The sequence below is a fragment of the Canis aureus genome, chromosome 27, assembly GCF_053574225.1.
Source record: "Canis aureus isolate CA01 chromosome 27, VMU_Caureus_v.1.0, whole genome shotgun sequence".
NCBI classification, from domain to species: domain Eukaryota; kingdom Metazoa; phylum Chordata; class Mammalia; order Carnivora; family Canidae; genus Canis; species Canis aureus.
Window position 1 is genome coordinate 35,174,840 of NC_135637.1, and position 16,788 is coordinate 35,191,627.

At 45.2% G+C, this 16,788-nt stretch overlaps 1 protein-coding gene across 2 annotated transcripts in view; it reads right to left on the bottom strand.

Annotated features, from left to right (window-relative positions):
• The window catches only part of HIRA (histone cell cycle regulator), an 88,159-nt gene extending 71,445 nt beyond the window's left edge, over nucleotides 1–16,714 (bottom strand). For both annotated transcript variants that reach the window (XM_077874682.1, XM_077874685.1), the window contains exon 1: nucleotides 16,559–16,714. In XM_077874682.1, coding sequence (XP_077730808.1) covers nucleotides 16,559–16,595 — 37 coding nt within the window. In that variant the 5' untranslated portion in view covers nucleotides 16,596–16,714. The remainder of the gene's footprint in view (nucleotides 1–16,558) is intronic.
• Nucleotides 16,715–16,788: the final 74 nt, after the last annotated feature.

Here is a 16,788-nt window from a genome sequence, read left to right on the forward strand (position 1 = left end):
CACTTGGGCCATGACAAGTGCCTGACAGGGAAGCCTCAAGAAACAAGTAAGGACAATTAGGGCTCTGTGCCCAGGCTAGAGCTATGCACACCATGGCATCTAGTGCTGAGCCTGAAGTTCAGTGTCCTGCCAGACAACAGAGGAAGGGGACTAATTAGCACCACTAAGAGCCTTGTGAAATTCAGAAGAACAGACATCTCCAAGTATGGTGAGGACAGTGGCAGGAAGCCTCAACCCCATCAGTGCTGCCATCTCCACTCAGGACCTCCTAGAAAACTGCAGTGGGCCAGTCCTTGTAGATGCCAGCCATGCTACTCCTTCCAGGAGAGACAGAGCCACAGTGGGTATAGCCCAGTGGAGCTCTCCTTCCCAGCCCATGACATGCTCTACTGAGCATCTGATGTACCTCTTCAAGCCCTGCAGGCAGCATGGTCTGGTGTATTCTCTTAAATCTCACACTGTCCCATGAAGCGGATAGTTCTGACATCCTCATTTGACAGAGGGGGAAAATGAGGCACACAAGTTAGGAAAGTTGCCCAAGGCCACACAGCTGCCTTCTCCAGACCCTGAGCTTTAAGTATGTAATGTGCTGCCCTTCCAGGTGAAGCTAGGAGGGGACATGCCTGGAGATGCTGGGAGGGCTCAGATGATACTGCCTGGAGGGAACTGATTCAAAGCTCATAGGTGAAAGGTGAAGTAGGGAGCGAGAGCCAGAGCTATGCACACATGCGTAACTAGTCCTGATGACCTGGACTTGGTCTTGGACTGCTATACTAAGCATTGATCACCCTCTGGCAAACCAGATTTCTCAGGACTCCTGACCTTGCATGCTTCCCTTCCCTTGAATTTGGGTTAGTTCTGTGATCTGTTTTAACTAACAGAAGTGACTGAAGTGATGCTGCTCCAGTTCTGAGATTAAGCCTAAAGAAGTTCAGCTTTTGCCCTCTGGAAAAAGGCAGTTTCCATGTAATAAGAGCATGTACTCTGAGACCACTGTCCTGAGACCCCCAAGCTGGCCACATAGGAAAGGTCAAAGAACCCAGATGACAGTGAGAACCAGGGCTCTGACACAGGACCCAGGGTGAACTGTTCTGGCCCCAAACTGCTCCAGCCATCCCAGCAGGTACTGTGCAGAACTAAGATGAGCTGCCCTGCTGAGCCTGGCCAGGTTTCACAATCACAAACAAATAATAAAATAGCTATTGTTTTAAGCCAGCAAGTTTTGGGATAGTTTGCTATACAAGAGATAACTCAAAATGCTAATTCATTCAGTTTTCTGCCTAAGGCAACTGGAGCTGCATATTTGTCATTTTCACCAAAAAAAAAAAAAAAAAAAAAAAAAAAAAAAGTTCTGACTCAGCATCAGACTTGAGAAGGCCATCAGGGAGGAACATCCACCTGGCCATAGGAGTACTTTTCAGTTCCTTAGGTCTGTGAGATACTGTATTACATGTCCCTTCAAGAAGCACATCAAAATGACTCATGTGCAAGTCAAAGACAAACCTGACTCCCCAAGAGCACACATAGTCAATCCGAGCTGAGCAGAGGGGCTCCGTTGCACAGGTACCCACCACAGCCCCAAGTCTTCCCCACCATACCCATTCACAGCATCAATGGGATGTTTTCTCATCCATCCACCTTGGTGGTTGTCTATGAGGCCTGCTATGGGACTAAAGCTACGAAAGGTTCAACCCTACCCTCAGGAAGCTCTCAGTGGCAGGTGTCTGCACAGGTGGAAAGCTACCTAAAACAGCTTGGGCTTCCTACAGAAACCACAACTGAAGTGAGTCCCAAAGGCTGAGGAGGAGTCAGCCAGAAGGGTAGCGAAGGGAATTTCAGGCAGAGGGGACATGGTATGGAATACAGAATACTCCTGACAAGCCAGAGTACAGGGAGTGAAGAGGCTCAGGAGATGGGTAGGGGCCAGCAAGACCCCACTTAAAGCAGGCGTTAAACCGCTGCGCCACCCAGGGATCCCCCCCCTTTTTTTTAAAGGGCTCTTTGAGGTAGAGCTGAGGGAAAGGATCTATGGCTTGACTAGTTACAAAACTTTTCCTGTGGAACAGCACAATATTAAAGATGAATTCCTGGGATCCCTGGGTGGCGCAGCGGTTTGGCGCCTGCCTTTGGCCCAGGGCGCGATCCTGGAGACCCGGGATCGAATCCCACATCAGGCTCCCGGTGCATGGAGCCTGCTTCTCCCTCTGCCTGTGTCTCTGCCTCTCTCTCTCTCACTGTGTGCCTATCATAAAAAAAAAAAAAAAAAAAAAAAAAAAAATTTATAAAGATGAATTCCCAACTACTTCCTGCATTCCATCTTTCTTTGTACAAAAACAGAGACAAAAGAGAAATTAATCCAGTACCTGGGCCCTAGAGCTGCCAGGCAATCTCACATCCTCTGAATGACAGTGGCCAGCATGTTCTCCCTGTACACCCACCAAAGCCCGTTCTCCTTGGGGCTCTGCTTCCACGTCACCCTTCCTGGACACCTTGCACCCCTCCTCAGACAACAGATAGTACCCTGCTGTCACTCTCTCCACAGAGCTATGACAGCCACTGTTCCCTGTCTGGGAGCTGCCAATCTGACGACTGCAGCATGAGTGCTCTCCTCTGGCAGGAATAGCGTGTAAGGTACAGAAGCTGAATTCTGACATGTGTGGCCAGAGAGAATCCTCCTCCTTCACATGAGGGGAAAAGACCCAAGGAAGGAGGCCAAAATGTAGAACTTAAGAATAGCTGGCCCTCTTGGTGGCCTTCAGATCTGTGGTTTGGACTCCTGTCTTTGGGCCTTTACAATCTGACAGCTCACCAGACAGATCCAACTGCAACACCTGTGAGCACGTCTTGCTGGAATGGAAGCTTGGGGGAAGTTGAGGCCCTTTGCCTACTGCACATTGTTCCTAGAAACACTTCTGTACAGCCAATTAATACCTGGTTTTAACAAATTTTGGCAAATTTGTAACTAAAAATGAAACATGGGGAAATGTTTGAAACATTAATTAAGCAAAAAAAGTTACAGAACAGCATTAAAATATAAGGTGGGTGCAAAAGACATGATCTTGTATGTAGAAAACCTTGAAGATTCCACAGAATAAAAAAATTTAATAAAGTTGAATGACATAAAATCAACAAACATTAGTTTCATTTCTATACATCAACAGTGAAAAATCCTAAGAAGAAACTAAGAAAACAATTCCATTTCAAATAGAATAAAAAAATTTTTAGAAATAATAAACTTAACCAAGAGGGCCAAAGACTTGAACACTGAAGACTAGAAAACAGGACAGAAAGAATTAAAGACACAAATAAATGGAAAAATATCCTGTGTTCACAAACTGAAAGACTTAATACTGTTAAGAGGTCAACAATACCCAAAGTTCTACAGATTTAATGCAATGCCTATCAAAACTGCAATGATAGAGGCATTGGCTGGCTCAGTCAGTACCAAGTGTGCGAATCTTGATCTCAGGGTTGTGAGTTCCGGCTGCTTGTTGGGGAATAGAGTTCACTTAAAAACAAAACAAAACAAAACAAAAAAGCAATGACATTTTTTGCAGAAATAGAAAAAAACAATCCTATTATTCTTATGGAGTCTCATGGGACCCCGGATAGACAAAAGAATCTTGGAAAAGAACAAAGTTGGAGTCTTACACTTCCTGGTCTCAAAAGTGACTACAAAGCTACAGTAATCAATACAGTGTTTTATTGGCATGAAAAAAGACCTATATACCAGCATAGCAGAATAGAGAGCATAGAAATAAACCCTTGCATATGTGGTCAAGTGATTTTCAACAAGGGACCAGTCCATGAGAAAAGGACAGTTTTGTTAACAAATGATGCCAGGAAAAATGAACACTCACATGCAAAAGAATGAAGCTAGATCCTTATACATATACAGAATTTAACTCAAAATGGATCAATGATCCAAATGTAAAACCCAACATTATAAAACTCAAAAAAAAAAAAAAAACATGAAAGAAAGTTCAACACCACTGGATTTGGCAATGATTCTTAGATATAACACCAAAGACACAGGCATTTAAAGAAAAAAGAAAAGACAAATTGGACTTCTTGAAAATTAAAAACTTTTGCCCACCAAAGGGCACTATCAACAGAATAAAAAAGCAACCCACAAAACAGGAGAAAATATTTGTTTTTTTTTTATTTTTTTTAAGATTTTATTTATTTATTCATGAGAAACAGAGAGAGAGGCAGAGACACAGGCAGAGGGAGAAGCAGGCTCCATACAGGGAGCCTGATGTGGGGCTCCATCCCAGGTCTCCAGGATCACGCTCTGGGCTAAAGGCAACACTAAACTGCTGAGCCACCCCAGCTGCCCCAGGAGAAAATATTTGTAAACCACATATTTGATGAGGGATTAATGTCTAGAAATACAGAGAACTCCTAAAACTCAATGACAGAAAGCAGAAAAAAACATTCAAAAATGGGTAAAGGACTTGAACAGACATTTTTCCAAAGAAGACAGACAGATGGCCAACAAACATAAAAAAGATGCTCAACATCATTAGCTACCACAAAAATGCAAATCAAAACCAGAATGAGATTATTACCTCACATCTATTAGGTGAACTACTATTGAAAAAGAGAGAAGGAAAGAATAACAGGTGCTAGTAGGGATGTGGAGAAATTGGAATCCTGTGCATTGCTGGTAGGAATGTAAAATGGTATAGCCACTATCAAGGCAGTATGGACATTCCTTAAAAAATTAAAAATAGAATTACTCATGATCCAGCAATTCCACCTCTGGATATATATCCAAAAGAACTGAAAGCAGGATCTGGAAGAGATATTGTACCCCCAGGTTCACAGCAGCATTAGTCACAATAGCCATGAAGTAGAAGCAATATAAGAATTCATTGACAGATGCATGGATAAGCAAACTGTGGTGTATACATATAACAGAGTATCATTTAGCCTTACAGAGGAAAAGGATTCTGATGCAGTCTACAACATGGATGAATCCTGAAAACGTTATAATTAACATAAGCTAGTCACAAATAATACATGATGTAATTTATATGAGGTCTCTAGAGTAGTCAAATTTATAGACAGAAAGTAGAGTGGTGGTTGCCAGGGCCTGGAAGTAGGGAGAATGGGAAGTTTCAGTTTGCAAGATGAAGAAGTTCTGGAGATTGGTTTTACAACAGTGTGAACATACAAAACACTACTGAATTATACACCTGAAAGGTGGTTAAGATGATAAATTTTGTTAAGTATATTTTGCCACAACTTGAAAAAAATGCTAACCCAAACCAAACCAAACCAATCTATCTATATACCTGTATAACTCTATCCACACACCTACCTACCTATCTGTAAGGTATGGGGCATGAGAGGGTTATAAAAGGTATTCATTACAACTCCTCAATGCCTTGACTATAGTGGTGGATACATGAACCTACACAGGTGAAACACTATAGAGAACTAAACAACCAGGGGTGCCTGGGTGCCTCTTCAGTCAATAAAGCCACTGACTCTTGATTTCAGCTTAGGTTCTGATCTCAGGTCCCAGGATTGAGCCCTGTGTCGGGCTCCATGCTCAGCACAAAGTAGGCTTGTCCCTCTGCCTCTGCTCCTCCTCGGCTCTCTCTCTCTCTCTCTCTCTCAAATAAACAAATAAAATTACTAAAAAAAAAAAAAAAAAAAAAAAAAAAAAAGAACTAAACTCCTACCCAAACACAAATGAGTACAAATACAAGTGGAGAAGTCTGAGTAAGACAGATGGATTGTGTCAATATCAATGTCAATGTGATATTACACTGTTTTAAAAATGTTACCAGTGGGAGAAACTGAGAAAAGAGTACAAAGAATCTCTTAGTATTGTTTCATTCCACTGTGTGGTCATCTACAACTATCTCAATAATAAGTACACACATATCTATGGTCTGTTTTTAAATATGCCTGTGTGGGGCAGCCCAGGTGGCTCAGCAGTTTAGTGCTGCCTTCGGCCCAGGGAGTGATCCTGGAGACCCGGGATCCAGTCCCATGTCAGGCTCCCTGCATGGAGCCTGCTTCTCCCTCTGCCTGTGTCTCTGCCTCTCTCTCTCTCTGTGTCTCTCATGAATAAATAAATAAAATCTAATATATATATATATATATATACACACATACACACACACACAAGTATATATGTCTGTGTGTAGTAATATAAAATAAAGGTAAATATCAAAACATCAGTGGCTGTCAGCAAAACAGACTCCTAATGCAGGTAATAATGTATATTTACATCTACAACCAGCCATCTCTCGAGAGACGTGTGCACCTAAACACTCTAATGTGCAGCTCGTTCCTCTATCCAGCTGTCTACAGACATTTCATCTTTAACTTCTCCACAACGGAACTCCCAATCTTCCACCCAAACCTGCTCTACCCATCATCTTCCCATCAGCAAAGACCATGCCTGGGACAGGGGAAACCAACAGGCCCAGCACAACACGCCACCCCCCCATGACTTTTCTGGCCTCATCTTCTGACTCCGCCCCCAATCATTGGCCTCATGCCCTGGCCTCCCCTCTGTTCCTAGACTGCGCAGGAGTGCTTCCACAGAGTGCCCTGCACTGCTTCCTTCCTAGACACACACATTCTTTTCTCATCATTTTTTAGTCTTTGCTCAAATGCCACCCTCTCACTGAGATCTGCCCTAAGCACTCTACCTGAAAGTACTACTTCCTCAACTTGGCACAACCAATCCCAATTCTCATCTACTTTTTTTCTTAGCAATTTCTTACATATTGTATAATTTCCTTTACTTCATGTTTGTCCACCCCAACCACCAGAATGTAAACTCTGGGAGCTCAGTAATTTTTGTCTGTTTTAGTCACAGAGTCACCATGGTACCTAGAGCTGTGGCTAGGCACACACTATGTACTTGCTAAGTACTTGTTAATTGCTGGAGAAAGTCTGCACCAGAGGCCCCAAATTCAAAAACACCTTCAGGGTCGCTAGCATCCCAATCTTTGAAAGGCAGGGTCTTCATCTCCTGAACTGAGGACTCAGATGTCACTAAGCACCTGCAAATGGGAGGCATGGCCTTCCTTGGCTGGTTCACAAAGCCATCTGTTGCTGTTATCTCTATTGCTTTCAACCACAAAACTTCTCCAGTCTCCTCAAGTAAGCACTACCACGATGACATCTCATAGGTATCAGGTGGCTGAAAGATTCAAAACATAGCACAGGAAGGAAGCTGTAGCAATCATGCAACCGTTTGTGTGTGTGTGTGTGTGTGTGTGTGTGTATGTGTGTGTGTAGCAATCATGCAACTGTTTTAGTGTGTCTGTGTGTTTTGCCACAAAGTGAAGTAAAAGAAAGTTACAGACATACCATTTATAAACCTTAATCACTTCTCCTGCAACATTTGCCAATGCATAATCAAGGAAGTTTTGCTAACAGTCACTACCTGTTTCTTCATACTTTTTTCTCCTTTACTTTTGCAGAACAGAGATATTCCTTAAAAGTTACCTGCAAAATAGATTTCTCTAAACATAATCATCTCTTCTATACAGTTTCCATTAGAAAATTAAGAGCAGGGACACCTGGGTGACTCAGCGGTTGGGCGTCTGCCTTCGGCTCGGCGTGATCCCAGGATCCAGGACTGAATCCCGCATCGGGATCCCTGCATGGAGCCTGCTTCTACCTCTGCCTGTGTCTCTCTGCCTCTCTCTCTCTCTGTGTCTCTCATGAATAAATAAATAAATGTTTAAAAAAAAAGTAAGAGCAATTAAAACATTTCTATGGGGGCTGGAAATCTATTAACTGGTTTACAATTAAGAAAGTAACACTACGGCTAATAATACTGTATCCCACACTTGAAAGTTGAGGAAAGTAAATCTTCAAAGTTTTCATCTCAGGACTCCTGTGGGCTCTGTGGTTGGGCGCCTGCCTTTGGCTCAGGTCGTGATCCCCGGATCCAGGATCGAGTCCCGCATCGGGCTCCCTGCGAGGAGCCTGCTTCTCCCTCTGCCTATGTCTCTGCCTTTCCTCTCAATCTGTGTCTCTCATGAATAAATAAATAAATCTTAAAAAAAAAAAAAAAGTTTTCATCTCAAGAAAAAAATTCTGTATCTATGTATGGTGATGGATGTTAACTATACTTACTGTGGTGATCATTTTGTGATACACAAATACAGGATCATTATGTTAACATTAATGCTATATGTTAATTATACCTCAATTTAAAAAAAAAGGAAAAAAATAAACCTGCAGGATTTTTTAAGTAGAAAATGCACAGCAACATTTTAGCTATTCCAGTTATACCTGCAATGCAAGATCTGAAGGGGGGGTATACAATAAAACACTGAATTTGTCATGGTATCAGGGATTTGGCTAAGATCTTAAAGAATCTAGATACTTTTACATAGTGGTATGTACACTAAATAAAATGTGTTTTTTTAAAAGCACCAAGTTACTCAGTTATTTCTTTCCAAATGGTCTCAAGGACCATATAAAAAGTTTTAGCATTTTCTAGTTTTTCCTAAATTGAACAAGTTATTACTGTGATAATAAGAATTCTAAGTGCCCGATCACAAAATGCTTCATTATCCAGATCCACTCATACACCATAAGACATATCCTAGTATAATTATATGACAATTGTCTCTAGCCAAAAATGTAGGTGTTTGTCCTATTCCTTAACAATATCTCTAGAATAGAGCTCCAGTGTTTTCAAAAGGGTGAAGATGAAGAAGCCATTTATCAAACAGGACACTGGGAGAGGGAGGCCCCACGTAGTGGCATCATTTGGCTTACCTTGTCTAATTGAATCCCGGCTCTTCCTTTCCATCTGCTCTATTCTCTTACTGATCTCACTGGACGACAATGCTGCCCTTTGCCCAGGAGCCACCCCATTTCACATCCCACATTTTACCCTGGTGACTCTACCTTCACAGTATGTTTATAACTTTCTAGAGGTGCAAACATTCCATATCTTGAGTTGGGAATGAGTTAGAGAGTGTATTTGTTTGCCAAAATTCATCAAATCGTATACAAACTGTCTATACATTTCACTATGTGAACTATACTTACATATTTATATAATTTGTGTACCTAATTTTATATAATTAAAAATATATAAAATATGCAAAAATAATATACATACACTAATACAGAATCCAGCCATTTCTCATCAGCACAGTTACCTCCATCACCCTGGTCCAAACCACAGTCATCTCTTGCCTGGATCATTGCAACTGCCTCTTTTTTTTTTGGCTGAATAAAAACATTTTTATTTCTTTTTTTTAATAAATTTATTTTTTATTGGTGTTCAATTTACCAACATACAGAATAACACCCAGTGCTCATCCCGTCAAGTGCCCCCCTCAGTGCCGGTCACCCATTCACCCCCACCCCCCGCCCTCCTCCCCTTCCACCACCCCTAGTTGCAACTGCCTCTTAAATGGGTTTCCCGGCTCTCTTTTTGCTCCCACACCCATTTTAGTCCCAGTGCAGAAGTCAGAAGGATCTGTAATAGTCAAGTCAGGCCACATTATTCCTCTGCTCACATGGCACTGGGAACTGAAGTCTAACAGACACCAGGTCCCAGTTAATCCCCAGCTCTCTCCAGCCTCAACTCTTAGTGCTCTTGCCCATTTGCTGCTCCACTCTCACTCCAAATCAGAGACATCCATGCTATTCCTCAAACCCACCAGGCACGTTCTGCGTGTTCTCTCTGGCGGGAATCCTCCTCCTTCAGATAGCTTCCTTCCTCACCTCCACGAGGCCTGGCATGGATGCTGTGGTACTAGGCTAGGGCCCTTCCCTCCAGGAATGAAGCACCTGCCCCCAGCTGCAGGAGTGTTGGCAGCCTATGAAAACTCCCAGGGGAGGTCTTCTCCATAGGGGACCCACCCTAATGGAAGAACTGCTTTGAGCAAGGTCAGGTCTCCTCCCTAGGACAGCCTGGGCCCAATGACTGTGGATGTGGCTATAGAAAGCCCTGGCCCTTCACCCAATTCAGGACACTCACAAGGACTAGCTGCAGAGCCTCCAAAAGGGTCGGGCTGCAGCTTGTGTTGCACTTTTGCACTACAGCTCAACTTCTTCCTGTCCAGTCCTGATTCCAGCACTCTTCAATAGTTTTCCTGTACACAAGCCTCTCTCAGAGTCTGCTTCCTGTGAAGTCTGCTCAAGTTACCTTCACACTCAGGCTTTCCCTACTTAAAATTCTCTCACCCTCCACCCCTACCACAGCACTCCTTATCTGTCTCTCCCCACACCTAACGCATCTAATGCTCTCTGCAACTGGTCTTGTTTATGATGTCTGCTGTTGCTCTCTCTAGTGAGCTCCCCTTCTTCATCAGCCTGTCCACTTAGACAAGATGCCTCCAGCAAATAGCCCTCCCAGTCTGTCTAGAATGCATGCATCATCACATGCTGTTCCCCAAAAGATCCTGCTATGCTGCTTGGTTCACTGCTACATTTCCAGCACTTAGCCCTGGCATACAATCTGTACTCATTATTCATTGAATGGTGAATTCACTGAGTGTCTCTCTGTGCAGGACCTTCTGATGGGACAATGCAGCAGACCTGGAGTCAGTTCCTATGAAGGTCTATTCCTGGCCCTCAAATGAAGCTCACTGCCTCTTCTGGCTGTCCCTCATTACAGGGCAACTTCCCTATGACTTGGTCTGTCCTAGGTTGGTTAATGCATCAAAGCAGGTATTGCTTTCAAAAGCAATGAGTTTTGACCTAAATGGATTTTCTTTTTGCCAGAGGTGTTCTAAACCTCTTGCTGTTTGTTTCATCTATTCTTTTCCCTAAAATGCTCTCAACCCTCCCCGGGCCTCTGCTTCTGACACTTCCACAGCAGCAGTGCCTTTCCTACCACCACAAACCACCTCCCATCAAGGCTCAGCCCTAGGTACACTGACAAACCAGGCCCTTGTCCCTAGAGCTATCATGGCTCACTTTTGTGTAACTCTGGTTTCTACCTGCCCTGTATTCTAGAATGTGGTCTATCTGTCCTTCTCTCCCACCTACAACACAGCCTTCCATACAAGCCTTATTTACCTCTGATCACCACAGGCCTTCTCTCCAGAAGGGTTCAAAGTTTTGTTCATTAATAAGCAGAAGATCCACATGTGTGTTATCTAGGGTAAAATGCCACCCATTTTCTTCTGAATCTTCATGAGGAATTTTGGTCATTTAAGAAAAAAAAAAAAAAAGGGCAGTCCCGGTGGCCCAGGGGTTTGGCACCGTCTTCAACTCGGGGTGTGATCCTGGAGAGCCGGGATCGAGTCCCGTGTCAGGTTCCCGGCATGGAGCCTGCTTCTTCCTCTGCCTGTGTCTCTGCCTCTCTCTCTCTCTCTCTCTCTCTCTGTATCATGAATAAATAAATAAATCTTCAAAAAAAATCAATCTACTGTCTTCAGGCATGACTCAGTGAGAGAGAGAGCATGAGAGAGCTCAGATTTTCTGAGCCTTCACAGGTAGCAGATGAGGCTGGTATTATTGGCTTCATTTAACAAATCAGGAAATGAGATAAAAAGAACCTTCTGTAACACATATTTGGTGAGGGAGCAGGGCACAGATAGACTCAAGACTACCTGACTCCAAAATAAAAAGCAAAATTCTTGTCCTCAAGAAGCTTATAATCTATCTGGAACCATGAGACGAATACACGAAAAGGCAAACAATGATAAAGGCAAACAATGATAAATGTTCTTGTCTAAAGCAGGATTTCTCAACCTCGGCACCACTGACATTTTAGGCCAGCTTTATTGTGGGGGAATGTCCTATATGCTGTAGTGTTTAGCAGCAGACCTGCCCTCTATCTGCCAGTAGCACACCCCTTCAGTTGTGAAAATAAAACATTTTTCCAGATATTGGCCTGTTTAAGAACCCCTGATGTAGACAAACTGCAAAGCTTATCTTAATGACCACTGCAATCATAAAATATCACCATTAGGATCCCCCCCAGCCTGTTCTCAGAGATAGGTCTGCAGTACTCCTCTAGCAGCTGTGCAGGCCCTTTCCACACCCACTGCTGACTTCATTATTGTACCACACTGCCTGCATTGCCCCTTCAAGCTTATTTATTTTCATCAGTATGTGTCTCAGAAAGATGTCTTGAAATCCTTTCTAGAAAGACACAGAGTAGGGGGGAAAATAATCCAATTACAGGGCAGGAGGAAAAACACACACCATAAAGCAATGTGATTAACTGACAAATTATCCCAGTGTTGAAAATTTGCCAAATGCTTTTTTACAACAATGCCATCAAAGTGTGAGCCAGAGGCCAAGGGAGGACAAGAGTTCTTTCAGTTTGGTCCTTCTGGTTAGAATGGGCTTCCCTGATAAGCTGAGCACAGACACTGTCTGACCAGGAGTGAAAAATTCCAGAAACTCTTAGGAGAAAAGGCCCAGGGATGGGAAGAACCATGAATCTAAATGAAAAAAAATTTTTTAAAAGATCTTATTTATTCATGAGAGACACAGAGAGAGACAGAGAGAGGTAGAGACATAGGCAGAGGGAGAAGCAGGCTCCATTCAGGGAGCCTGATGTGGGACTTAATCCAAGTCTCCAGGATCATGCCTTTGGGCTGAAGGCGGCACTAAACCGCTGAGCCACCCAGGCTGACTTCATTGAAATTTTCTAAATTAATTTTTTCTACAACCAAAATTCATTCACTTTCTGACTTAACTTAGAAATGCACTTTATTTTGGCCAAGCCTAAAATAAAAATAAGTATATAAGGAATACTATATCCAAGAACACAGAATAAAACAGGCATATGTGTTAACAGTGGCTAGCACACATAACTTCCATATAAGTGATAAATATCATTACCTCTTATTGTGTATCTTAATTTTTTTTAAAGACTTTATTTATTCATGAGAGACACAGAGAGAGAGGCAGAGACACAGGCAGAGAGAGAAGCAGGCTCCATGCAGGGAACCCGATGTGGGACTCGATCTCAGGACCCCCGCAGTCACGCCCTGGGCCGAAGGCAGGTGCTAAACTGCTGAGCCACCCAGATCCCCACTGTGTAATTTAAGACTGTCTTTTATATTTGGCTACAGAATGAAAGCACAGGAACAAATCTTATATTTCCTCAACTTTACCAAGGCCTAGAAGTGAAGTCACAAGCCTAAGAATTTACAGCCAATAAATGATGGCATCTTGAATCCAGTCTGATTCCATGTTCAAGGCTCATTCTGCTGTGATGTAACAACTTGAAGATTTATTACCTTACCGATCACCTTAGAGCAGTGATTCTCAACTGGGGCTGATTCTGGCTACCAGGGGATATTGGCAACATCTGGAGACATTTTGATTGTCACAACTGGGTGTGTGTGGGGGTGGTGGCACTGGTATCTCGACGGGTTGAAGCCAGGGATGCTAAAACATCCTATGACAGACACATGGGATGGTCCTCACAACAATTATATGGTCCAAAATGTCAACAGTGCTGAGGCTGAGAAACCCTACCTTACAGGAAAGTTCTTGCCACTATTATTGGTCAGGAAAATGGAGACTGACAGTATGCTCACACCCCAACAGGTAATTTTTTCTTTGCCTGCTCTATTCTAGCTGGCCTCTCCACTGCGGCTGAATGGATTCTGACAGAACAGGGAAAATGCTGGGCTCTCAGCTCCTTCCTTCTTGGGAGTCCCAGACACCAGAAAAAGTATGTTCAGCCACATAAAGAGTCAGGAGACATGAACGCAGAGTCAAGAAGCCAAAAAGTGCTATGATGCACTCTCCACAGCACCATGGTCTTAGGGGTTTGTTAATCCAAAATAAGCGTGACTTCACTGGCCACTACCCACAACTCTGGTTTCTGGCTAAGCAGCCCCTGCTCCCAGCAGCTCCAACTATTTACCAGTCTTCAAGAGACTGCTCAGGAGTGACCCAGATCATCAACATGTCCTTCAAGATACTGGTAATTTACCCTGGCAGTCCTTTTGAACACTTAAAGAGACAGAGGCTGATTTTAGGAAATTTTAAAAGAAAGGAAAGTTAAATCCTATCCTGCCAGGCTCAGTTTCTTTTATTACTATCTCTTAGATTTCTAAAGCACTTTATAGTCTGGGAAGCACTTCTGTGTCTACCTTTGCAACCTAAGATCACAACTATACTATGAAGAAAGCAGAGCAGATACCATCCTGTTCCATCCTAGGACCACCGAGGGACTGCAGCAACAAGACGCCAAGGCCCACTGCTCTACCCACTCTGTCAGGCTGGGATGTTTGGCTGCTGCTTCGGTCGCAGACTCTCACTCATTTGTACCTAATCACTTAAGCGTCTTGACATACTTATGCTTACATAGCATAACACTTGTGTCCTATGGAAGAGCTTATTATGGCAAGAGGTAGAAGAGAGACTGAAGAAAGGTAGACTACACACAAAAATTGATCTAGGGGGTTCCTAGGCATGTCAGTCAGTTGAGTGGCTTTTTTTTTTTTTAAATATTTTATATGTTTATTCATGAGAGACACACAGAGAGGCAGAGACATAGGCAGAGGGAGAAGCAGGCTTCACGCCCTGAAGCTGAAGTCAGACACTCAATCACTGAGCCACCCAGGTGTCCCTGAGTGGCTGACTCTTGATTTCCTCTCCAGTCATAACCTTGGGGTCTTGTGATTGAGCCCCTCATCTGGCTCTGTGCTCAATGGGTAGTCGGCTTGAGGATTCTCTCTTGGGCTCCCTTTGCGTCTCCCCCCTGTTCGCACCCTCTCATCTTCTCTCTCAAATAAATAAGTAAATCTTTAAAAAAAAATGATCTAGACCAAGCATTTTTTTTTTTTTAATTTATGATAGTCACAGAGAGAGAGAGAGAGAGAGAGAGAGAGACAGAGAGGTAGAGACACAGGCAGAGGGAGAAGCAGGCTCCATGCACCGGGAGCCCGATGTGGGATTCAATCCCAGGTCTCCAGGATCGCGCCCTGGGCCAAAGGCAGGCGCCAAACCGCTGCGCCACCCAGGGATCCCCTAGACCAAGCATTTAAAAATAAAAATTCCTTCAGACCTTCACTTACAGAGCAAAATTTTTTCCTTTTCTGACTCACGAGCACCATAATTTATAATTACTGAACATTTGCCCAGTTCTCCAGGGAAAGATATACACACTACACATCAGGAAAAGCTCTTGGAAGTCAGGTACAGGAAAAAATGCAACTAAAGTTGCAAAAGTTGCACTTTTGCTTTCATGCACAGTAAGCCTACCTGTGTATGTGTAAATTACAGAAACTTCAGCTTACCTGTTGCAACCAATATTTACCATAGACCCTCTGTACAGAGGTATTGTTGAATGTAGCAGGGAATACAGAGGGGAATGAGGCAGTCCCCTGCCCTGAGGGAGTGGGTGGTGGAGGGGGGGCCTATGGAAAGTACACCCACAGGGACAGGGCACATCTAGTGGAATAAAACAGGAGGAATGTTAACAGAAACTGTAACCTCATCTGGACCCTGAAAAATGAGAGAGATGTCACGAACCAAGACAGAAGGGGAGAGAACACATGTGACTGAACCGACATAGAAGTTCAATCCAGTTGCAGCAGCAGAAAGCATCCTAGAATTAAGTTCAAAACTAAAAAGCTACACATGTCTTAAAAGGGGGCCTGCACTTGCTCTCAAAGAAAATACTAGCTCCCTCTAGTCGAGCTGCAAAGTAGAAATGAGGAACAAGACAGAATCAGGGTGACCCTTTTCCTGCCAGCAGAGACAGGCTGGAATCAGGGCTACTGGCCCCAGGCTGCTTCAGCGCTGTCAGCAAGGGGATGGGGGGTCTCAGATCTCTCTCTCTCTCTCTCTCTCTCTCTCTCTCTCTCTCTCTCTCTCTCTCTCTCCCCCCCCTCACCTCCCTGGGGAGCAAGGGCCACCTCCTGCAGCAGCTGTGCCAACACAGTACAACTATGAGGAACTGCTCTACCAGTCTGGGGGGCTGATTTGTCCTCAGCCACAAGATGGGAAGTCTGTTTCTCCGGGGTGTGCTTTGGGAGGCCCCTCTCCTCCATCACTCCTTGCCCGGGGGCTCCAACCCAAGACACCCTCACATCTCAGCTCAGCATAAAGGTGGTTCGTTCAGCTGGGGGACCTCGGGGACCAAGCCACAGGTCCCCAAATGGGAGCACCGTCACCGGATTCAGGCCTCGGCCATGGCAGTACCAGCCCCACCAGCAGGGTTGGTTTCAGGTGTTCACCCCACCACTGAGAGGCCACAGTGGGGCCCGGCCCCGGGTTTCGGCCCCTGGACCGTCCGAGCACATCCTGGCGGATGCAGACGAGTGGCAGGCGCTGGCCGGCGCCCAGGGCCGCTCCCCGGAGGCGGGCCGCGGCTCCTCCGCGGACCACGGGTGGGCGACCGCGGGCCCGGTGCAGGCGCCGGCGTGCGGGCGGATTCGCCGAGGCCGGGCGGAGCACGTGCCCGTGCCCGCAGGCTGCCCCGGGCGGAGGACAAAGTCCGCTCCGCCGACCCCCCGCAATTTGGGCACCGGGCGCGTCGGGGCGAGGCGGGCAGGGCCTGCGCGCCGCTCGGACCTTCCCGCAGACCCCGACCCGACTCCGGGCTCGGCCTCCCGCGACCCCTGCGCGCACTCACCATTGTGGTTGACCCAGGTCGGCTTCAGGAGCTTCATTGTTCGGCCGCCGCCGCCGCCGGGCTGAGGCGAGAGCCGCGTCCCTCAGCGCGCCCGGGCCATGGAGCCACCGCTTCCTCCCGCGCCGCTCTCCGGCCGCCGCCCGCCCCGCGCCCTCAGCGCCGCCGCGCCATCGCCGGCCCGCGCCCCCCGCCGCCGCCACAGCCGCCCCCTGCGCTCGGCCGCCGCCGCC